The sequence below is a fragment of the Gobio gobio genome (assembly GCF_949357685.1).
Source record: "Gobio gobio genome assembly, chromosome: 13".
Classification (NCBI taxonomy): domain Eukaryota; kingdom Metazoa; phylum Chordata; class Actinopteri; order Cypriniformes; family Gobionidae; genus Gobio; species Gobio gobio.
The window spans coordinates 43,411,010-43,436,202 of record NC_137106.1 but is presented as its reverse complement, the minus strand read 5'-3'; the positions used below and the strand labels follow the sequence as shown (position 1 = coordinate 43,436,202).

Here is a 25,193-nt window from a genome sequence, read left to right as displayed (position 1 = left end):
ACCTTGTCTTATATGTAATTAGTCAGCAAAAACTGTAGCTTATAAAGGGTGGCCATCCGCATCTACAAGAACAGCAAAAGCTGAATGTTTAAAATGTTGAAAAGTTATAAATGCACAGAAAAGTCAATAAGGATCAGTCAGCCCTTTCCATGTTGAAACATATATTAACTGTTCTTTATGTCCTGCCACAGGATCCTGACTGGGTCTCCAACAACGCGTTCATCAACAGGTGGGTGCAGAACTAAATGAGCAGCGTCCATCCCGGCTTCACAGTCACTGTGAGCCAAAACAAAAGCACAGGAAGAATCTTAGCTCAAATAGTTTAAGCTCAGTTATCAGGAATGTGCTCTTCCTGCCAGGATGCGAGATGCTCTGTGGCCTTGCTGCACCATGTGTATTTTTAGCATGCAATAGTGTGGTGACATGGTTTAAATTCCCCATGGACCAAAACGAGACAACCCCAAGTACTGGAACATTAACCATTACATGTGGAGGTTGATTATTATACATTTTCTCAGACAGTATATGATTTATTTCACAATGGTTACATTTTTGGCATACCTTTAAATGTCTCTAGGCCAAATGAACCAGCCAGGATGAAACTTAGTAGTACACACTATAAAATAAAATCAGTGGACCTTTTACCACATCTTACATAAATTCATGGTTGAAAAGTTAAAAAGCAACTTAATATTGTGTGTGTTTGAAACTACATTTTCATGTAAACATTGAGTGATTTATTATTTTAGAAAGAACAATTTGTAATGTGTATAAAAAAAGAAAAGTAACTTAATTAAATTGTCTGGATAACTTTGAAAACTGGGCAGTGGATTTTTAGTTACATGGCTTAGTCTTGGCAGCCTAGATCTGATGAGTGAAGGCTACTGCTGAAACCTGCACATAATTAGAAATGGCTAATCCTTTCAATGTTTCTGCTGTTTAATAATAATATTTCATATTCATCATTATCTTTTTGTGAAACCAAAAAAAATTCCCAAGTAGCATTTGCAAGACTTTTAATACTTTCAGTCATTTAGCTCTTTAGTTTGTGTCTATTAATCATACCCCTTGACCAATACATACATACAGGGGATTTCAATATAATTGAAGCTATTAGAATTTGAAGAAGCACCTAAGTTTCACTCATGGCGAGACACAATGCAATCATCAATGAGACGCATGTGGTCATAGACCACTAATTAGAAATACTGCAGACAGAATGCACGATAGACCTTGATTGCAAAATAACTCAATATGTGTCACGGGTGTGTGCAGGAAGACGAAGACAGGCAGGCAGATACAATTCCAAATGTGGTTTAATACAACTAAACTAAAGACAGGCAACAGCACAACACATCTATCATAACGGTGACCGGACAAAGACTGAGTGAACAAGAGGAACTTAAATAGCAGATGCAGCTGAACAGAACTTAACTAACAAGGGTAACCAAGGAAACAGACTGCGGGCGGTAAACTAAGACAACATGTGACAGAATCAAAACACAACAGAAGGACCAAACAGACATGTGACAACATGGTAATAAAATATATATATATATATATATATATATATATATATATATATATATATATATATATATATATATATATATATATATATATATATATATATATATATATATATATATATACACCGATCAGGCATAACATTATGACCAATGACATAACACTGATTTATCTCTTCATCACGGCCCCTGTTAGTGGGTGGGATATATTAGGCAGCAAGTGAACATTTTGTCCTCAAAGTTTATGTGTTAGAAGCAGGAAAAATGAGCAAGCGTAAGGATTTGAGCGAGTTTGACAAGGGCCAAATTGCGATGGCAAGACGACTGGGTCAGAGCATCTCCAAAACTGCAGCTCTTGTGGGGTGTTCCCGGTCTGCAGTGGTCAGGATCTATCAAAAGTGCTCCAAGGAAGGAACAGTGGTGAACGGGCGACAGGGTTATGGGCGGCCAAGGCTCATTGATGCACGTGGGGAGCGAAGGCTGGCCCATGTGATCCGATCAAACAGACGAGCTACTGGAGCTCAAATTGCTCAAGAAGTTAATGCTGGTTCTGATAGAAAGGTGTCCGAATACACAGTGCATCACAGTTTTGTGTATGGAGCTGCATAGCCGCAGACCAGTCAGGGTGACCATGCTGACCCCTGTTCACCGCCGAAAGTGCCAACAGTTGGCACGTGAGCATCAGACCTGGACCATGGAGCAATTGAAGAAGGTAGCCTGGTCTGATGAATCATGTTTTCTTTTACATCACGTGGATGGCCGGGTGCGTGTCTGTCGATTACCTGGAGAACACATGGCACCAGGATTCACTATGGGAAGAAGTCAAGCCGGCGGAGGCAGTGTGATGCTTTGGGCAATGTTCTGCTGGGAAACCTTGGGTCCTGTTACTTTGACACGTACCACCTACCCAAGCATTGTTGCAGACCATGTATACCCTTTCATGGAAACGGTATTCCCTGGTGGCTGTGGCTCTTTCAACAGGATAATGCGCCTGCCAAAAAGGAAAAATGGTTCAGGAATGGTTCTGAGGGGCACAACGAGTTTGAGGTGTTGACTTGGCCTCCAAATTCCAATCCAATCGAGCATCTGTGGGATGTGCTGAACAAACAAGTCGGATCCATGGAGGCCCCACCTCACAACTTACGGGACTTAAAGGATCTGCTGCTAACATCTTGGTGCCAGGTACCACAGCACACCTTCAGGGGTCTAGTGGAGTCCATGCCTCAACAGGTCAGGGATGTTTTGGCAGCAAAAGGGGGACCAAAACAATATTAGGTCATAATGTTATGCCTGATCGAGCTACTTATGTATATTCAATGATTTATTCTGCCACAATATTATAAGAAAATGCCTTTGAATGATATCAATTTGTGGGCTTTTTATGTAATTAATTGTTGCACTTTAGCCTATGTAAAAGCAATAGACAGTTTAAAAAGACTTGCATAATGCATGAATCCTTAGAAAACAGAACAGACAATCTAAATGAACTGTATGTAAGACTGAAAATGTGTGTATTTTATGTTTTCATTGAATACATATAATTATACAGACACAAAACACACACACAAATCTCATAAACCACATCGTACAGTATATAGCAACATATGAAAATATATGAGGTTAAGGAAACTCTGTGTGCAAATGGATTTCATGCCACGTGATTTTTACTTGACAAAAGTGTTCTGTTATTTTAGCTTCAGACATACAGTTTATTTTGCCATGCCTGTTCCTGTATTAAATCCATCATCGTCTCCCCAGCAGGTACAGCAACAGTGCCATGCGATCCTGGTCGTTCTCTCAAGCGGTAAGAACCACATCTGAACATGCTTCTCTTTTTAGAGCAATTTTAACAGTTTTCCAGAATCTTTGTAGCTTTTTGCAGATAGTGAGCTGAAAATGTGTGCAGACAAGTGAATTATTTTGACTTCATTTTATGTGGGAATATATTATGAACACTACAGTTTGCGAAATATTTGTATCTGGGTTTATATTAAACATGTCCAAACTCACTCTGGCTAATATAAACTCATGCAGTCATGGTTTTCCAAATATCCATGCACAATACATGTTTATCCAAACTGTCCTCTAATTCGCATACAAAACATATTGTAGGACAGCCATTATTATTTCATTTTCATTCTCCAACCCATATTTTATCCTGAACTCACACAGTGAACTTTCGTTTTTCTGAACACTGGCAGATATTAAGCTGTAGTATATTCACACTTAAAAAAAAAAGAAAGAAAACTTTGGTGTAAAAAATATTTTAATAATCTAAGAATCTCTTTCCACTATAAAGAACCTTTTGTGCAATGGAAAGGTTCCGTGGATGTTAAAGGAATAGTTCACCCAAAAATGAAAATGTTGTCATAATTTGAGACTTTCGTTCATCTTCAGAACACAAATGAAGAACCAGTGAGGTTCATTCTCGTGTTACGCATCACGTTTGAGCTTCCGCAAGAACCAATGAGGTTCATTTTCGTGTTACGCATCACGTTTAAGCTTCCGCAAGAACCAATGAGGTTCATTCTCGTGTTACGCATCACGTTTGAGCTTCAGCAAGAACCAATGAGGTTCATTCTCGTGTTACGCATCACGTTTGAGCTTCCGCAAGAACCAATGAGGTTCATTCTCGTGTCACGCATCAAGTTTGAGCTTCCGCAAGAACCAATGAGGTTCATTCTCGTGTCACGCAGCACGTTTGAGCTTCCGCAAGAACCAATGAGGTTCATTCTCGTGTCACGCAGCACGTTTGAGCTTCCGCAAGAACCAATGAGGTTCATTCTCGTGTCACGCAGCACGTTTGAGCTTCCGCAAGAACCAATGAGGTTCATTCTCGTGTCACGCAGCACGTTTGAGCTTCCGCAAGAACCAATGAGGTTCATTCTCGTGTCACACAGCACGTTTGAGCTTCCGCAAGAACCAATGAGGTTCATTCTCGTGTTACGCAGCACGTTTGAGCTTCCGCAAGAACCAATGAGGTTCATTCTCGTGTTACGCATCACGTTTGAGCTTCCGCAAGAACCAATCAGGTTCATTCTTGTGTCAAACATCACGTTTGAGCTTCCGCAAGAACCAATGAGGTTCATTCTCGTGTCACGCAGCACGTTTGAGCTTCTGCAAGAACCAATGAGGTTCATTCTCGTGTCACGCAGCACGTTTGAGCTTCCGCAAGAACCAATGAGGTTCATTCTCGTGTTATGCATCACGTTTGAGCTTCCGCAAGAACCAATGAGGTTCATTCTCGTGTCACGCAGCACGTTTGAGCTTCCGCAAGAACCAATGAGGTTCATTCTTGTGAGATGGTGGTCCAGTGGGTTAAACCATGGAACTGATACACAGAAGGTTGCTGGTTCAATCCCAGCGGTCACCACCAGTGTGTCCTTGAGCAAGGCACTTTACTCTATGTTGCTCCAGGGGGACTGTCCCTGTAATAAGGGCACTGTAAGTCGCTTTGGATAAAAGCGTCTGCCAAATGCATAAATGTAAATGTGTCACGCAGCACGTTTGAGCTTCCGCAAGAACCAATGAGGTTCATTCTCGTGTTACGCATCACGTTTGAGCTTCCACAAGAACCAATGTGGTTCATTCTCGAACCGATCCCTAGTCCACATAAAAGGGTGGTCTCATGTGAACTCAGACTCAGGCGGTCTTCTGCTGATATGCATGCAATCATACTAAATCGTGGAAGTGAACTGCTATTGATGAAGTATGATTTGATAAAACTGCGTTTATTTCTGTGTTCTCACTATCTTTCCTGACAAGTGTGACTGACGCTCTGCAAGCAGAGAGAATGCCCCGTTGAAAAAATAACAGCATATGCTGGTTAGTTATGTTTTGAAGCATGGCAGCTGGTTTGAGCTGGTTTAAGCTGTTCCTGAGCTAGAGCTAGTTTCTTAGGACCAACTTAAGACCACACTTGACCAGCTTAAACCATCTCAAACCAGCTGCCATGCTTCATAACATACCTAACCAGCATATGCTTTTCAACAGGGTGTATATCTAATTTCTGCTTGCCTTCAAAAGAAATTAACTCCTGCATTCTTTCGAAATCTGCAGTACATTCTTCAGCAGAGCTTTGGAAACAAATCCAAAGGTTCAAAAAACAAAAAATGATGCAAGCATCATTTCCTTCAAACCTAGTATACACGGCTGCAGCTTGATGACGCAAGCGTACCATGGTTCAAACCCAAATAATATAATGTGAACGGAGACCAGCAAATCAAAATATCAAATGTATTTTGAGTGTGAATGTGTGTTCTCCAAAGTTCTTAAAGTGGGCATATAAAGGAAACAAGGCTTTTTCTAGACAATGACTTATGGTCATGCTGGTGCCAGCCTCCTCTTGAATACTCAGAGAGAGAAACAGTTATAGAAGCCACTCTTGCTTTGAGAAACAGTACACAGACTGAGCAGAAGAATGGACCCTCTGTGCCGGGCAGCGACATTGCTTTCTCTCAGGGGGATATTTATTTAGGTGGTGAGGTGGTCCTTAGTTAAATCCTGAGTTAATCGCATGAAGTTTCATCATTTCAGCTGAGACATAAATGTTAATTACAAAGACTGAAAAAGGGGCTTTGTGGGAGAAAGACGTGGCTTTAAAAATTGCACATTTCAAAGCACCGACAATAACAGAGTAGCCTATTATGGGTGATATTGTTTTCTTGGTAGATTAAAACATCCACATCTGAACCTCTGCAGTTTGCGGACCTTGGCGACCTCTGGTGGTTAGTTCCGGTAACTGAACTCTTTAATACAGCAAAAACAAGTTGACTTTGGATGAAAAAATATACGCTTCATTCAAATATATATTATGTTTATTAAAGTCTATGGCCATGTGCCATATGATTACAGTGCAGCTAAAACTTTAGATTATTTGAACTGAGCTTGCCCAGTCAACATTGCAAACAACATGGCACAGAAATACAATAATATGACAGAGAATTATGAATAATGACCAGTGTTGTGCAAGTTACTTACAAACTGTAATACATTATAGATTACTTGTTACTGTTATTTAAAAGTAATTTGTTATGTTACAATATTACTGTCTCATAATTGTAATGCGTTACATTACTCCTGTATTACTTTTGAGTTACTTTCACCAAAATAACTACAGAAGTAGAACTTAACATTCTAAAATTACAAAATGTAGGTTACTAGAGAATTTTACATCCAGTAGAAGGCGATATGATGTAGCATAATGACTGTTGGCTATCCTAGGCTATAACAATATAGCATTGGCAAAGTGAAGTGAAGGCTCAAGACAATGCAAGAAAGGATGACAGACAGAATTAAACGATCCAAGTCTGTTAAAAGTATGGTAGAGGTAAAGTGATTATCTGGCAATATTTGGAAAAAGCTTGGGTCTGTTCATATTAGACACAACAGAACTGTACTATGTAAACTCTATGCCATGACAAGATGCACATTTGTTATTTTCTTATTGTTGTCATTATTTTATTCTCTTTGAATTCTAGAGGTTCACAACACAAAACCATCATGCTCAAAGTGCAAGAGATGTTTTTAATTTTTAATTGCTAGTGCTATTTCGCGACGTCGATGGTTCTTTCGGTTTTAGACAAAGGTTGCATTTGACTGCATTTGCATTTGACTATTACGTTCTTCTTGTCCTTATCTCTGATTTCGAAGTAATGCGCATACGTCCATCTCGCGAATGTACAGTCGTCTTCTGCCATCTTCATCCATTAAGCCTTGTTTACTTTTGTTTTGCTGACTGCGCGCGCGCGCCTCGTCCGTTTGCGGAGGTGTTTGTACTCAATGCGCTCGCCGTTGTTGTGCTATTCTTTGAAAAGCCTTCTTTAGCCGCTTTTCTCATAGATATGTATACGTATACATACCTATGGCTTTTCTACTGGCCAGCGCGAGCTATCATTTAGTGTTTATTTACAAACTTGGACACCACACGCGGATATTGACTGACCACGAACAGGTAATAACTTACTTGCATTTTTCATTCGTTGTCTCGCGGTCTTGCTGTTTTTCTTTTTTTTTGTTTGTTTGTTTAATTTTAAACAAATTGAATTATGGGCTTAAAGTGTGTAGTATAATGCTAGACAACTAAATATCTACCGAGTAAATTATTACTGAAAATTGATTAGTAATGCCTTACACTGCTGCGTTACAGCAAAAAGTAGGCTAATAGGCCTATGTTACTGTAATGCTTTACTTTTGTAATGCGTTACTCCCAACACTGATAATGACAGAGAATTATATTCTCTATAGTGTTTTTTCTGTATCAAACACCTAATCAAACAAAATAAAAATAATACTTTTTGTGAATTCTATGCCTCCAAAATTCGAATGTCACCAGGTGTTACAAGTAGCTAAACTGTGTTAATCCAAGGGAGAATCCAAGAAGACGCTTAAACTCACCTCTATTGACCACCAGGGAAAACAAAGCATTACACACTTAAACATAACATTAACACTAGACAAGGAACTAAGGAAAACTCAGGACTTAAATACACAATCAACAGAACTAGAGACAGGTGCTTAACATAATCAGTAACCATAGAAACAAACAAGGATCGGGAACACAGGCAGACAGGGGTCCATTGGCTGGCGGCAAGACAGCAACATAATGACATCATATTAAAAGAGAACATCACGCACCTGAAGAAAAACTCATCTTCCAGAATCTGGCAGTACGTTTTGGGAGTTCATTTTTAGTCCATCTCTGCAAAACGGACTTCAGGATGGACTAAAATGAACTCCCAAAAAGTACTGCCAGATTCTGGAAGATGAATTCTTCAAACAGTGGTACTAGAGGATGTGGTGCTGGTCCTTCAAGAGTCATTCTCAACCTATCTGTCCATAAAGCCTATAAAAAAACCTTCTTCATGTATTTTACAACACTTCAGCTTATGATTCTTATTTAGTGGGGGTCATTTTTTAGGATTCTTTACCTAACTGAAGTCTCTGAGATCCTGACACCTTGCACTTCTGGAGACTCCAGGTAGGTTGCAGCTTTGGAAAATGGTGGCGCTGGAGACTAAAGGGTTCCTGATGGTTTCACCCTTAATTCTTCACCTTAATTCTTAATTCTTTTGCAGTTAACAGATGTCTTTTCTCCGCCACATGTTTTTGTCTGATCCTGCTGACCCAACGAGCATTTCACTGTCCAATGGTCACGCCTTAACTGCAATGTCTAGTATTGCATTAGTATTGCATCCTTCTCATGGGCATTTAATACTTTTTGACTTTTCAGTCTGAGTTAAATCTCTTTTTTGGCTCAATTTATCTGTAAAAGAAAACATGCCTAATAATTCTGCACACCTGAATATAAGGTGATTTTCATTTCCAGCCTTCATGAACAATTATATATCACTTATACATTATTAAATACTAAATCAATAGTAGTTATTAGGATTACTGTGGTTTGGAATTGGTCAAATGTGCCTGGAAAAAAAATATGATCAGAAAATCAACGTGCCTAATAATTCTGCACTCCCTGTAAAGGAGTTCGGCCAGTAGGCTATCACATGTGAGGATGCTGCAGGTGGCGGATCATTTATAGCATTTTACACAGCAGCTGGAATAATTAAACATAATTTTGATGGCGGATTGTAATCCAGAAAGGTCCAAAAGACAATCATCTATATTTATGACTTTTTTTTGTTATATTACACAGGATGATAGTTTTGGCAGCTTGCTTGACTGATTTAATTTATCTCTTATTTATTTGTGTTGGAAAGAAGTGGAGCCAATAGGAATGCAAAAATTAAATCTGCTGCAGTCTTCTGTTCCCCACAATAGAAGGTTGCTTCTGCAAACCCTGGAAATAAGGGTTCATTTAATTTAAAAAGCCAGAAACAGTCACCGTTTATGTTTTTGCTGTTTATTCATTTTGCTTATGTTTTGTCAAGGCAAAAAAGCTGTTGAACATTCTATTTGAAATTGTAAAATGGTATTGTCTTGGTAATGGCTTTGCATTGGGAGAGTAAATGTTCTGTTAAATGTAAATTGGGATGATTAATGTTCTGTTATGTTGGATTTAAAAGAGTTTCTGTTGTTGTAATTTTGGCCTTACCATTGTGCTGAGGAGTGAAGCATGAGCTTAGATTGAGGACATGTAGATGAAGATTGTGATGTGCATTGCTTTTTTCAATGAACAATTACTGCACTACTGTATATCAACACAGTAATCAGAGTTCACACAGTAACTGTTCTTGGTTGTTACATAAGGTGATGTTTTGGTTCATTCATGAATATTATAATCAGTGGTGGCAGACTACACACATTTTCTGACTGTTGCAGAAGTTCACTTCTATTTCATGTGAAAACCATTAACATTGAACACCAGTAACAGTTTAATGTTATAGAAATACATAATCAGCGTTCATGTGATCATGTTTACTGCCCTTTTTTGTGGAGAATAAGAAGTGGAGAATGTTTTGAAATGTTTCTTGCGCAAGCAGAAGTTCTTTTTTCTAAAATGATCCGGCTGTGTGCTCGGCCACTTAATTTTAATCGGGGTAGGAGGACAGTTTCATGCCATTTCAGAGTGTAAAAACAGGCGGTCAAACACTCCAAGTCTGGTGAACAGGTAAATCAGATAATGTATTAATATATTATATATATGTACTGTAACAAAGTATTATTATCAACTGCAGGCTGGAGAGCTTAAAATGTCTCTTCTAAATGCTCTCATCTAATCATAAACATCTAATAATAATTTTTTTTTTTTTTTTAGATATATCAGATTTTGACACTTTAATCATATAGTGTCACTTTATAAGACCCACTATTGTAGCCTATATTCTTGTTTATTATGGTTACAATAAAGACAAATTGAATAGGTACAATTTATGCATGTTCTATGGCAGAAAACCTTTTTTGGATGATTATCAGATCTGAAACGTCTAAAACTGAATAATATATTTGCATGTGAAGAAAATGCTCTTTCACATAGTCTGCTATTCTGTTATACCTGAAAGAGGAACTTGAAACGTTTGAGGAAATTGAGCAATATGTTTCATTTAGCTTGCATCTTTTTCCACCCTCAGTTTTATTGTTAGGTCATTAAAATCTTCTACTTTTTTCATGGCTTCTTTATTGTGAATAAATTTTTTTCAGATTGATAAAGCATGGATAATTTGCCTATTAATGAAATAATATAAAGGTTGTGACATTCTGAAGAGTTTTCCATGCCACTGTTGTTTATGATGTTAGGTGTTTAGTGGCCATATTTTGATACAATTTTTATTGTTTTTCATCCCACATCAATCTACACTCCATACACCATAATAACAAAGAAAAATCTAAATGTATACTTTATATTGCACATTTTATTAGAAAGAAATATATGACATTGAACATACACTCACCTAAAGGATTATTAGGAACACCATAAAAATACTGTGTTTGACCCCCTTTCGCCTTCAGAACTGCCTTAATTCTACGTGGCATTGATTCAACAAGGTGCTGAAAGCATTCTTTAGAAATGTTGGCCCATATTGATAGGATAGCATCTTGCAGTTGATGGAGATTTGTGGGATGCACATCCAGGGCACGAAGCTCCCGTTCCACCACATCCCAAAGATGCTCTATTGGGTTGAGATCTGGTGACTGTGGGGGCCATTTTAGTACAGTGAACTCATTGTCATGTTCAATAAACCAATTTGAAATGATTCGAGCTTTGTGACATGTTGCATTATCCTGCTGGAAGTAGCCATCAGAGGATGGGTACATGGTGGTCATAAAGGGATGGACATGGTCAGAAACAATGCTCAGGTAGGCCGTGGCATTTAAACGATGCCCAATTGGCACTAAGGGGCCTAAAGCGTGCCAAGAAAACATCCCCCACACCATTACACCACCACCACCAGCCTGCACAGTGGTAACAAGGCATGATGGATCCATGTTCTCATTCTGTTTACGGCAAATTATGACTCTACCATCTGAATGTCTCAACTGAAATCGCGACTCATCAGACCAGTCAACATTTTCCCAGTCTTCAACTGTCCAATTTTGGTGAGCTCGTGCAAATTGTAGCCTCTTTTTCCTATTTGTAGTGGAGATGAGTGGTACCCGGTGGGGTCTTCTGCTGTTGTAGCCCATCCGCCTCAAGGTTGTGCGTGTTGTGGCTTCACAAATGCTTTGCTGCATACCTCGGTTGTAACGAGTGGTTATTTCAGTCAAAGTTGCTCTTCTATCAGCTTGAATCAGTCGGCCCATTCTCCTCTGACCTCTAGCATCAACAAGGCATTTTCGCCCACAGGACTGCCGCATACTGGATGTTTTTCCCTTTTCACACCATTCTTTGTAAACCCTAGAAATGGCGGTGCGTGAAAATCCCAGTAACTTTGCAGATTGTGAAATACTCCACCAACAACCATGCCACGCTCAAAATTGCTTAAATCACTTTTCTTTCCCATTCCGACATTCAGTTTGGAGTTCAGGAGATTGTCTTGACCAGGACCACACCCCTAAATGCATTGAAGCAACTGCCATGTGATTGGTTAATTAGATAATTGCATTAATGAGAAATTGAACAGGTGTTCCTTATAATCCTTTAGGTGAGTGTATATCACTAAAAATATGTAAACTGAAAATATCACATTGACATACAGTTGTGGTCAGAATTATTGGCACCTCTTGTAAATATGATCAAAGATGTAAAAGTAAATCTGCATTGTTTATCCTTTTGATCTTTCATTAAAAATATCGCCAAAATCGAACCTTTCATTGAATTAAAAGAATTGAAAGTGGGGGGTAAATCACATTATGAAATAAATGCTTTTCTCCACAACACGTTGGCCCTTTTATTAAATACTTTTTGCAACCTACTTTTGCCAAGATAACAGCTCTGAGTCCTCTCCTATAATGCCTGGTGTATTTGGAGAACACCTGACTATTCCTCCATACAGAATCTCTCCAGATCCTTCAGATTTGCAGCTCCATGTTGGTGCTTCTTCTCTTCAGTTCACCCCACTCATTTTCTATAGGATTCAGGTCAGGAAACTGGGATGGTCATGGCAGCAGCTTCATTTTGTGCTCCGTGACACATTTGTTGATTTTGATGTTTGTTTTGGATGATTGTTCTGATCCAACCACGGCCCATTATAAGATTTCTAGCAGAGGCCGTCAGGTATTGATTTTTTATCTGTTGGTATTTGCTAGAATCCATGATACCATGTATCTGAACAAGATGTCCAGGACCTCCAGCAAAAAAATAGGCCCACAACATTAAAGATCCAGCGGTATTTTTAACTGTGGGCCATCTGGTGGGTTTTCTGCCAAAAATCACTTTTTTAGTTTTATCTGACCACAGAACCAGGTCCCGTTTGAAGTTCCAGACGTATCTGACAATTGAATATGCTGGAGTTTGTTTTTGGATGAGCGAGGAGGATTTTTCTTGAAACCCTCCCAAACAATATGTGGTGATGTAGGTGTTTCTGACCCCAAGACTTAACTGATCTCTACAATTGTCCTTTTGTGATCCTTGGAGAGTCTTTGGCCACTCAAACTTTAAATGATTAAGGGAATTTGGCCTTTGTGTTTCCTCATATTCTGTGAAACAAGACGTCATTGCTAGATAATTTCATGTTCCTAGTCACCCTGGTGTGCAAAATATTTAAATATTAATGGGAATATACTTCAGAGATATTTTACTCATAAAAATTTTTGTCCATTAATTGTGTCCGTGTTTTGGAGAAAAACATTTGTTTCATAATGTGACCCCCCTCCTTTCAATTATTTTTCTTCAATGAAAGGTTAGATTTTAATGTGAATTTTTTGAATGAAAGATTAAATGGATAAACCATGCAGATGTATTTTTTTTTACAGCCATCTTTGATCATATTTACCAGAGGTGCCAATAATTCTGACCACAACTGAAAGTATCCGGACCCTTTTCTATGACACCTAGAATTTAGCTCAGGTGCATTATTTACATTTCTCTAGGTCATCTTCTAGATGTTTCTACACTTTGACTGGAGTTCATCTGTGGCAAATTCAATTGATTGGACAAAATCTGAATAGACACACACCTGGATGTACAAGGTCTAACAGCTGAAAATACACTAGAGTATAAACCAAACCATGTGGTCAAAGGAGAGCTCAGGGACTGGATTGTGTTGAGACATAGATCTGGGGGAAAGCTTCAAATAATTCTGCTGCTTTAAAGGTTACCAAGAGCACAGTGGCCGTCCATAATTCTTTAATAGAAGAAATTTGGAATAAATGTCCATCTGGCCAAACTGAGCAATTGTGGAAGAAGGGTCTCATTTTTAAGTATGTGCAGTGTACTTACCCAAGAAGGTACTGAGGTAACTACTTGGACTTAAAATGGGTTAAGGTTTGGTTTAGGGATCAGGTTAATACCTAGTTATTAGCAGTTATTGAACTTACTATTGTAAATACATAGTATGTTGCTGAACAGGACTGTAAAATAAAGTGAAACTGATCCTAATGAACACTTTGAATGTGTCTGCTTTGATTTCTTTCCAGGCCTCTTTCCCCATTTCTCTGGCTCCCCGTATGGCTACTGATGAGTACAATCCGGTAATTCTTGTGAACTTATTGTACATTTATGTTATTATTGTTGTCTGCATTGTGAAACTGAAAGTGCCAGAAATCATGATTACAAGACATGGTGTGGTCATGATAATATCAATATATTTCACATGCATTTGTCTTCAGGTGTCTCTCAGACAGAAGTCAAAAAAGAAGGATTGTGGAGGTGTGTGTTGCACTGCACAAACAACTCAAAGTTATGATCAAATATGATGTATTTGATGTTCCCTTTCAAAAGCTACACTCAATGCTGCATAAGCTTATGCAAATGGGGATGTCTTTGACATAACCAGCTGTGAAAATAGTGTGAAAACACGTCAATGAAATTGACCCGGGAGGTATTTATAGCCTCGGCTGGTGACGTCATAGGCGCACCTGCTGCACGAGGCTATAAATAGATGAGCTTCAGCTGGAGCAAACCAGGTCTTTTTGTTTTCAGACCAACTCTGTGTTATGGTGTGTTACAAAGTCTCTGGAAAAAAAAAATTCTCTCTCTCTTTCAAGACTCAACTCGAGATCTTTGTTAGGAGTTAGTTTTCAACATGGCAGTGTGCAGATTTCTCTCTCTTTCTCATCTCTGTTACAAAGAAACATTAGTGGAAAGAGTTCTAGTTAAATCTGATCAGTTGGAAACGAGTCAGCAGAGTAAAACGCTGTATATCCATGTTCTCTTTCAAATAACAGAACTGGATGCACACGTTTATTGCTGTGTGTGTTTGGGGAAGAGCATGCGGTGGCTGCATTGAGTCAGACGAGTGCGAGCATTGCAAGCCTTTGCAGTTAGAATGCTTTATGCTCGTCTGGGCTACTTTCAGTCCGCACCAGTTTTCGGAGCTCTCGAATGGGTTTGTTGACGAGCAAGAGATGGGTCCGTCCCTTTCGCTTGCTCGCTCAACAAATGCATGTTTCCCCGCGTGATCCCGAAGCGCGCTCCAGCGTTTCTTCGGCTCGCGCGGGGAATGATGATGAATCTCTGGGTCCGCGGACCTCGAGCAGCCGGCCTGCGATCGTTCCTCACATGATAGTGAATCCATACGAGGAATTTATCGAGGTGGTTGTTTGCGCGGTGGCCAGGACAGTTTGTCTGGTACCGTGAATGAGAGATCCCCGAACGCAGTGAGCTTGAGGTTTCTGTCTAGAAAAAACATTTACTTCACGTGTTTTTGTACCCTTGACGTCGACATTTTCGACTATCATGGGTGCGAAATCGCGTGGATATGTGAGAATACCCCAGGTGGGAGACGCTCACAAGCTATCTCTCGCCTGGGTCTGCATTTTCCTTAAAGAGACATACCTCCCCACGAAGCCATGTAGAAAATAAACGTCGGCTGTCGTGGGCAAAGCTTATATATGTATGAATTATATATTGTATATTATTTTATATGGAATATATATATATAATATATATTGTATATGATTTATATAAGAATTATAAATATAAGGGGACAGGCTGGTGCTGCGCTGCACACAATGGCTGTCTTGCAGGCATATCAGGCTGACCTTCTGAAGGATTTGAGTGGTTCATTTGGTGACTCAGTTAACTCTGTAGTGGCCAGATTTAAAGGAGTGGAAGAAACATGAGGAAGTGTTCACTCAGTTTCTTCCTCAGTGCACTCAAGGGGAGGGGCTGTCATCCACATAACCTCTCTTCGGTCCTTCAAGATTTAGGGGGGTAATAAGCAGAGTGTGGCGAGTCATGCTCTCCCTCGTAAAGACTGGGGACCAGCTCGTCATCCTCAACAACCTCTCAGGGCAGACCTCGGGACTGTCATCAATATAAGAAGTCCGGTGGTCTGGTGCCCAGTCTGCCCCCACAGGACAGGGCATGTCAAACGTTTGCTTGCCCCACCCCGTTATCCGCAAAACCACTCCATCCCCGCCGCCTCTGGTGATTTCGGGGGGGCAGTGGTTTCCAGTGAAATGTTAGACGTTCAGTGTTTAAATCCTGCTATCATCCAGGACATAGAACGTCTAACATCCCCTCAACAGGAAGTGTTAAAATTGTCACTCTCAGAGTCTCAGGCAGCGTGTGAACTTCTGCCAGGCGTTTCTGCATGGGTGTTAAGCACAGTAAAAATTAGTAAACTAATTTATTTGTCGTCCTCCGTGTTTAAACGGCGTGGTCTCCACTTCCGTGAAGGCGGAGTTGGCGTTCATACTGTCACAAGTGACAGCAGTTACTTCCTGGTCCCCAGTAGGGTGGGGGGGTGTCCAATCTTAGATCTTCGAGTCTTAAACCGTGAAGCAGTTAAAGTACTCAAGGTTAAGATGTTACAGTGAAGGCGGTCGTGTCGCATATTCAACATTGTGATTGGATTCGGCACGATTGATCCGAAGGACGCATGTATTCGCATATAAAGACTGCCACAACACAGGAAGTTCCTGAGTTTCGCTCTTGGGGGCAAAAGCTTACCAATTTCGGGTCTTCTGTAACCGCACGTATACGAAATGTATGGATGTATTACCGGCTCCATTGGGATTCCGGGGCATTCAAATTTTGAATTACAGAGGCGATTGCTAAAATTAGCACAATCACATGAGATGGTGCTTCAACACAGTGTGTTAGCTCATCTAGTTTCTCTAGGGTTGAGACTCAACACCAAGAAAAGTGTTCTTTCTCCTGCCCAGAGAACGACTTATCTAGGGTTTGTTCGGTTTTTGGTCACCAAGGTGGCTTGAATCAAGACCATTCAGTATTCCCTGAGCAAAGTCAGGCTAGACCAAGATCTTACTGATCATCAGCACCAGAGTGTTAGGTCTAATGGCATCAGCATCCACGGGTTTCCCTTTGGGGTTGTTGCACATAAGACCGTTTCAGTTGTGGCTCAAAGCCAGAGGGCTTAGGGCCAATCCTCAGGCAAATAAAGTGGCGCGCCATGTGGCTTCGTACACTAACTATGTGGTTCAGACCCCGGTTTTTGCCTTGGGTCCCACTCTAGGCGTACCTTGTCGTCGAAAGTTGCTAACGACGGACGCTTCCCTGACGGGCTGGGGTGCGGCCTTAAGTGGTCGTCCAGCCCAACGGGAATGGGAGGGTCATCAACTAAGTTGGCACATTAACTGCCTCGAGTTGACGGCTGTATTTCTGGCCCTGAAATACTTTCTCCCCCAATTGAGGGGCTGTCATGTCCAACATGTCCAGCTAAATATCTCATATATAATCACCAGGGGGGTCTGTGCTCACGCTATCAGAATAGCGAGACAGATTTTTCTCTGGGCTCAGAACAAGTTCCTGTCACTCGAGCAGTGTACATTCAAGGGCGGTTGAATGTGGGAACAGATTTACTGTCCAGACAGAGTTACAGATGGGGGGGTGGAAACTCAACCCAGAAGTAGTCAAGCAGATCTGGATCAGATTTTACAGAGCTGACCACAGGGATTGGACCTCTTCGCCTCTTCTCAGACAGCGCAATGTCCCTGCTTCTCTCTGTCACCCACCCCCGCTGGGTCTGGATGTGATGGTTCATACATGGCCCAAAATGCATCTGTATGCCCTCCTTCCAGTCGCTCTGCTCCTGGGAGTTCTAGCCGGGGTTCGCCAACAAGGGTCTTGCTTCTTATCGATAGCGCTGCGTTGGTCGAACAGGGTTTGGTTCTCGGAGATAGTGTCTCTCCTCAACGGCTCGCCTTGGGCGATTCCGGCGAAGAGAGGGACCTTCTGTCTCAGGCAGAGGGTACGATATTCCATTCCAGGCCCGACTTGTGGAACCTTCATGTTTGGCCCCTGAAGGGCACCAACTGAGGGACACGGGGCTTTCGCCTGCAGTTATTGAGACCATCCTAAGTGCTAGAGCTTCCTCCACTCGGAAAGTTTATGCTAATAAATGGGGTGTCTTTGAAAGGTGGTGTACGACACAATGTAGATTCAGTCAACTGCCAGGTTACTTCAGTTCTGGATTTTCTGCAAGAAAAGTTGTCATCAGGCACCTGCCCCTCCACTCTCAGGGTTCATGTGGCCGCTCTTTTGGCTTGCCACGGCTTGGTGGATGGGGTGCCGCTCGGGAGACATCCTCTACTCGCTCGCTTCATTCGTGGGGTAGGCGGTTGAGGCCACCTGTTAGAACCAAGATCCCTTCATGGGACTTAGCTTTAGTCCTCGAGGGTCTGGTTGAGACCCCCTTTGAAACATTAGCTTGCCCCTCCACTCAGGGTTTATGTGGCCGCTCTTTTGGCTTGCCATGCCCTGGTGGATGGGGTGCCGCTTGGGAGGCATCTTCTGACTGCTCACTTTGTTGTGCCAGGCAGTTGTGGCCTCCATTAAGAGCCAAGATCCCTTCATGGGACTTAGTTTTAGCCCTCGAGGGTCTGGTTGAGACCCCCTTTTAACCTCTAGAATCAGCGTCTGACAAACTTCTGACTCTAAAGATGGTTTTTCTTATGGCTATAACTTCTCTGTAAAGAATTGGGGACATGCAGGCTCTGTCAATATCGCCATTCTGCTTAGATTTTGCCCCAGGTTTGGTGAAAGTGATTTTGCATCCCCACCCTGACTACCTGCCTATGGTTCCTTTGTCGACTGTACATTCTGTCACTCTTGAAACCTTCTGCCCTCTGCCGTTCACAACGCCGGATCACTGGACTGTGTCCAGTCCATGCTCTTCAGGCCTACGTCCACCGCACTAGCCAGTGGCGTAAGTCAGAGCAACTGTTTGTTTGCCATGGGGGCCGTAACAGAGGTTCTGCCTCCACCAAACAATGTCACATTGGGTCAGGGATGCTACTGCTCTTGCCTATGAGGCGCGTGGTCAAGCTTCGCCTATAGGATTAAGGGCTCACTCCACCAGGGGAGTCGCCTCTTCTACTGTGTTAGCAAGGGGTGCTCCCTTACAAAGTGTTTGTGATGCGGCAGGTTGGTCCTCTCCGCACACATTCATAAGACTTTATAGCTTGGATGCTCATGCCACTCCGGGCTCTCATGTCCTTGAGTCGATATCACAGGCTAATGCCGAGGCTTCTTGCGTTCTTGTGCACACCTACACAACCGTAAGGGGTCCAGGCACCATCAAGCACGGCGGCGTGGGTATTCTCGTTCCCATTTGCATAAGCTTATGCAGCATTGAGTGTAGCTTTTGAAAGGGAACACTTGGGGTTACTTGACTGTAACCCTGTTCCCTGATAAAGCGGAACGAGATGCTGCATTGCTAGGCCGTGCTGATGATGCTTCAGGACTGGTCTTCAAACAAAGAAGATCTGGTTTGCTCCAGCTGAAGCTCATCTATTTATAGCCTCGTGCAGCAGGTGCGCCTATGACGTCACCAGCCGAGGCTATAAATACCTCCCGGGTCAATTTCATTGACGTGTTTTCACACTATTTTCACTACTGGTTATGTCAAAGACATCCCCATTTGCATAAGCTTATGCAGCATCTCGTTCCGCTTTATCAGGGAACAGGGTTACAGTCAAGTAACCCCAAGTGTTTTCCTGTGTCATCATTTCTGTTTTATTGTGGCATTTGTACATGTGTTATAATAGGCAGTCTAAGAATGAGCAGAAGGAGAGTTTCAGTGAAAGATCTGGACCCAGTGGACTATGAGGGCTGGCTCTATAGGAAGAAAGAGGGGAAAGGATTTCTTGGTATTAAGTGGAAAAAGTATTGGTTTGTGCTAAAGAAAACCTCTCTGTACTGGTACACAAATCCAGTGGTGAGTATTTGAATGCCATTGATGTGCCTTTCTCTTATCACGCTATTGTTTTCTCTATTAATTGTACATTATTTATTAAGGTCCCACTGCATATTTTCTTAGATATTTTAGGATTGATCTTGGTAAAAAATAAATAAATAAACAGCATTTAAATGTAATTGTTTTTCTCTGCCTTGATAATAATGCAAGCAAGCAAATACAAGCACATTTTGTTTTGTGTTTTTTCAAAGGCTGAAAAAGCAGAAGGCTTCATAAATTTGACTGATTTTGTAATTGACAGAGCAATGGAGTGTAAGAAAAAATAGTAAGTGGCATTGTCATTTCTGTTCATTTTCAACTGCATCTCTTTAATTGCTGAAAATTTGTTTTCCAAATGAAAGGACCTCTAAGTAGAATATAATATGCTTCTTTCCTCCACTGTTTCATCATCATGATGATTATAATATATGTTTCAACTGAACAACCCTTTACATTCTTTTTTGTTGTTTGTTTCTCACAGTGCGATCAAAGCTTGTCACCCCAAAGTCATGATGTTTTACTTTGCAGCTGACAGCAATGAGGACATGAAATTGTAAGCCCATTGACACAACAGTTTGGAAAAAAAAAACTATTATTTTAGTAACATCCATGGTGGTATTTATAGTGTTACAGTAATGTTTTGTATAAACTACTGATATAGATTAACACATTCAGTTCCCTTTTAAGGAAAAAACAATGATAGGTGTAATTATTCAGTTTTTCAATTTGTGTAGATGTCTCAAGAATAAATGTGTTATATTATTACCATGTTTGTTAAATGTGTAGCATGCTCTGATCCATCCATTCTCCAGCCACTTATCCGGGATAGGGTCGCAGTGGCAGTAGTTTTAGTAGGGCCAGATGGTACCCATAAGTGGCCCTGGTACACCATACTCCCTTATTGGCCCCCACAAAACACCCTTAAAACATGGCCTTAAAGTCCAAAAAACATGTAGAGTCAATAAGCAAACTTCCATGCCCCCTCCAGATTCCTTGCTAGGGTAAAAAGCTGGTCCGTGGTTCCATGTCCAGGATGGAATCCGCATTGTTCCTCCTCCATGTGAGGTTTGACGATTGGATGGATTCTCCTTTCTAGCACTCTGCTTGCAACCAGGCTTTCACAGGTTGGCTGAGAAGTGTGATGCCTCATAGTTAGAACACACCCTCCGGTTTCCTTTCTTAAATACGGGAACCACCACACCTGTCTTCCAATCTCCAGGCACTGCCCTGACCCCAGCCAGGGCTTTCAGTATCTTCAGTATATTGAATCTCGTCCACTCCTGGCCACTTCTGAACTTTTTGACTATCTCAGTGGCTTCCACTAGAAAAAATGGGTGATGACTCTGCCTTCTTTTGAGGGCATGTCCTCAGGGTCAGAAGATCCTCAAATGTGTTCCTTCCACCTCCAGAATTTATCACCAGGTAAGGTTACCAAGTTCACTACCCGATTTACAACTGCCTGCATCAGGCAATGCTTCCCTCAACTAAGCAATTTGCTACAACATCTTTGAGGCCAACCGAAAGTCCTTCTCCATGGCTTCTCCTTGGGTTGCTGCCAGATTAACAACCTTCCAATCACAGCTCAAAGCAGCCTATTCCTTTATGGAAGTTTTGAACAGGACCCACTCAGACTCTGTGTCGCCATACTTCCTCTAGAAGAACATAATGTAAACACAGAACACAGCCAGAGTCTTTCACTATATCATCACAAAGTTGGCACATGAAACCATGAGTCCGGGTCTTGTTTCTCACCCTGGGTGACTCTATAGAGTCCAAACTCTTTATAGGAATTTGAGCTTTGTGTGGAGGTGAGGCTGACTATATCTAGCTGATGTTACAGTTTCCTGTGTGCATGGGACCACTAAGATTCTCCTTGCAGGTGGTGAGCCCACAAGCAGAACGTCCCACTGAGCCTGACTTGGCCCCATGTGTCAGAGCCCGGCCGCCAGGTGCTCGCCTGTGAGCTCCTTTCCCATATCTGGCTCCAGGAGAAGGCCCCGGTGTCCCACTTCTGGTCATGGTCTTTTTCTCTTTTATCAAATCACTTTCAAGGGACATTGAATAACTCTTTGTCTGGCCTCTCACCTGGGACCAATTTACCAAGTAAGACCCTACCAGAAGCTAAAGCTACTCTCAGTCATTTTGCGTGTTTGGGTTTGCTGACATTGAGTTGGCAGACCTGTCTTTGGGGGTTGTTGTTGTTTTTTTCCAGAGAAGGCATGTGGTTGAAGGTGAAGGAAGATGAAGGAGGTTAAAACTGAAGGAAACTTCAAATCAAATGTTTAATTTATTAAAAGAATTGTGTTAGATTTTATTAATTGCTTGGAAAAACACATTCATTTTGACTGTTCTGTGTGTCATTGTTGGTGATTTATTGTATTGTTTTATTTCAGATGGTTAAATAAACTTGGTTTGGCATCTATTCAGTATGAACCCACAGAGGGTCATACAGCTGGTAAGTTGTAGGTCTACTAGTGTTACAAGTATTCCTTAGAATATTAATCTATTTATTTACATGTATTTTTTGCATCTCTGTTTTTCTCCTGCACAGAATGCTACAGTGAGGCCAGTGATCATGAGGAGTCCACCGACACACCACCTCCACCATATTCTGAGCACCACACCCGAGCTGTAGCAATTGTGAATAGTCCCTCGGCTACTGCAAACCAGGCAAGTTTACCTCGATTGGACTTGTTCATTAAATAATATCACTTGTGATAAGACTTGTGTAATGAAATTCACCATCTATAATATTTACTTTAGTCACCATCACTGTGGTTAAAGGTAATATTCACTACTATTATGAGAATAGAAAAGGGGCATTATAAAACTAAGTCACAGGCTGGAGGACGTAGGCGCGAGGAAACGAGGAAACATCAATTTGAGTATAGAGGGTATGCATTGACATCCCTGATGGAAAACACCCCCTCAGCCAGACTGAGTGGCAAAAGTGCTGTTGCATGACTGGATTTAATAAGGGAAAATGTGAGTAAAACAAACACTTATCAGTTTAAACTAAAGGTTGGACTTGATTGTGTTCCTCGATTGTGTTGTGTTCGACAGTGACCCATGGATATTGGCAAGAAGCCAGGAACCGTGTTTCCTGACATTTACATGAGCTTAATTTCAACGGAAATACATAAAGCAAATTTACTTGTGAACTCTTTACATAAATACAATATAGGTAGGTCTAAATCTAACGGTACGGATCCACTTGTCCGTGCAATACTTCTGTCGCGCCGCACACCACTTTATTCCTATGGGTGATGTCAAGTCAAGTCAAGTCAAGTCAACTTTATTTATATAGTGCTTTTAACAATGTAGATTGTTTCAAAGCAGCTTTACAGTGTTAAACAGGAAAATAATGCAGCATAATTTTATTCAGCTGTATAGCCATTCTGGAGAAAACGCTGATGTCATCAGTTCATTTCAATTATCATACAGTGACAGTGTGGGTTTTAGATCAATAATTAGATCAGTAATTTAGTTTATATGGTTAATTTAGTTTATTAATTTATTTCAATGTTTAGTTGAAAAATTGAGTGTCCCCAACTGAGCACGCCAAGCCAGAGATGTCAAGCAACTTTAACGCGCCCGCAAAGCATCCCAGGAAGGTGACGCTGCATTTGAAAAAATGCTGTGCGTCAAAAAGCTGGCCGATGCCCATCTTTATGCAAATTAATCCATTGAATGCGACGTGACTATCCAATAGAAGTGGAGCACATGGAGACTGGGGGAAGTATCTCGTAGGTCCTTTGACACACCATTCCCCACTGACTCAAAACCACACCCATAGCGGTAAACTTGAGGTCGTGTCGCAAAAGTGGATCTTTAACGTTAGTCATTTCGTCCAGCCCAGAGTATAAGATGGTAAATATTTAACTGATGAGTTGTCAATTCAATATATAACAATACTATATATAGGGTATGATTTTACCCCAAAATTCAACATCTTGACACAAAATGATAACTGCAAATCCATGTTTTGCTGCCTGGAGTTCAGTTGTTTCTGTGAATTGCTGCAATCCATTTGCTTCTCTTTTCTGTAGCTTTTGGCAGTCTGTAAAAAATATACCTCAGATATCTTGTCAAATCTATTTGTACAGTCAATCTCAAAGCTCTTTCCTGTTTTAGTTGTGTTTTGTGTGTTTCTTGCGGCATTCATACTGAAAACGAATTGCACACTTTTTGCCACTCAGTGGGTGTTAACGCAGTCACTCCGAGTGGCGGTGATGTCACATGCATACCCTCTATTGAGAAGCACCCAGAGTTTAGCTATAGCTCTAATTAAACACATGTGAAGGTCTTTAGGATCACCAACCCCCAGGCAGGTGTGTTGGAGCTAAACTCTGCAGTTAAGTGGCCCTCCAGGAGCAGGATTGGACACCCCTGATCTAGAAGAACTATGTTTGAAGACATTTGCACCAGACATTTATTATAATAGAGTATGCCACTGTCCCTGTCTCACTCTGCATCACCCTGTCTCACTTTTGCATTTAGGAAAGCCTCCCTCCTCCATATTCCTCCCCCGTTCCTAGTGAAGCCACTGGAACCCTATCCTCTCCCGTCAGCACAATGAACTCCAACAGCTCTGCCTCCTCTCTGGCAAAGCATAGACGCTCTTGGCTAGACCTTGTCTCCCAGGCCACACCTACTGCTGGGGAAACAGTGGTCTGCTCTGCTGTGGTCCATACAGTGAACCCCACAATAAAGGAAACCTCGCAATGCAGTGAAATCACTGCTTCATCTCAAGGCCTCTTTGGATGCTCATCAAGAACAACACCTACGGCAATATCCACAGAGCCAGAGGAACCAGAAACACTGCTGACCTCAAATGACACCAGACCTGAAAGTAAGCAAGTTGGGGAACCAATTTAACATCATAAATAGATTTATGATAGGAAATGACATTGTTCAGCCAGTGTCATGACTATTGATCAGCATATTAGAATTGTTAGTTTTTTTTATCAATAATAAAAACGTTCACAGAAGTTTAATTGCTCAGGTTTAAACATAATTCTTGCTATAAAAGTTATAATTGTTTTAATAGCTCTAGATGGACAGGAAGGAACTGATGATGAGATGGAAAGATTGTACTTGCATTTGAAAAGAGCAAGCCTGTCTCCAACGGGCGAGCGGAAGCCATCGTCAAAATGGGAATTACGAACCTCCTTTATAAAGCGTTGCAAAAACCAGATGCTCAATGAGAAGATACATCTCATCAGAACCCTCAACAGCACTCTAAAGGTTAGACGTTCAGATAAACCTTTTCTAAGATGAAAAACCTTCTTCTTCAAATCTTACAATTTTATCTGTAAGTATTAAGGCATATTCACATCAACTGTTAAACAAATCAGCAATGAAAGGTCTATGCACACCAAGACCAGGGCTGGACTGGTAATCTGGCATACCGGGCATTTTCCCGGTGGGCCGACGCACTTTGGGGCCGATAGCCTACAAGGTTATT

At 41.3% G+C, this 25,193-nt stretch overlaps 1 protein-coding gene across 3 annotated transcripts in view; it reads left to right on the top strand.

Annotated features, from left to right (window-relative positions):
- Positions 1 to 25,193, top strand: part of LOC307136522 (connector enhancer of kinase suppressor of ras 3-like) — a 114,183-nt gene that overhangs the window by 76,746 nt on the left and 12,244 nt on the right. For 2 of the 3 annotated variants that reach the window (XM_079833634.1, XM_079833636.1), the window contains 11 exons: positions 192 to 229; positions 3,285 to 3,330; positions 14,001 to 14,054; positions 14,193 to 14,232; positions 19,539 to 19,708; positions 19,939 to 20,012; positions 20,208 to 20,279; positions 22,120 to 22,181; positions 22,278 to 22,396; positions 24,227 to 24,578; positions 24,777 to 24,973. In XM_079833634.1, the coding sequence (XP_079689760.1) occupies positions 192 to 229; positions 3,285 to 3,330; positions 14,001 to 14,054; positions 14,193 to 14,232; positions 19,539 to 19,708; positions 19,939 to 20,012; positions 20,208 to 20,279; positions 22,120 to 22,181; positions 22,278 to 22,396; positions 24,227 to 24,578; positions 24,777 to 24,973 (1,224 nt within the window). The remainder of the gene's footprint in view (positions 1 to 191; positions 230 to 3,284; positions 3,331 to 14,000; positions 14,055 to 14,192; positions 14,233 to 19,538; positions 19,709 to 19,938; positions 20,013 to 20,207; positions 20,280 to 22,119; positions 22,182 to 22,277; positions 22,397 to 24,226; positions 24,579 to 24,776; positions 24,974 to 25,193) is intronic. The other variant, XM_079833635.1, reaches the window with a different exon arrangement.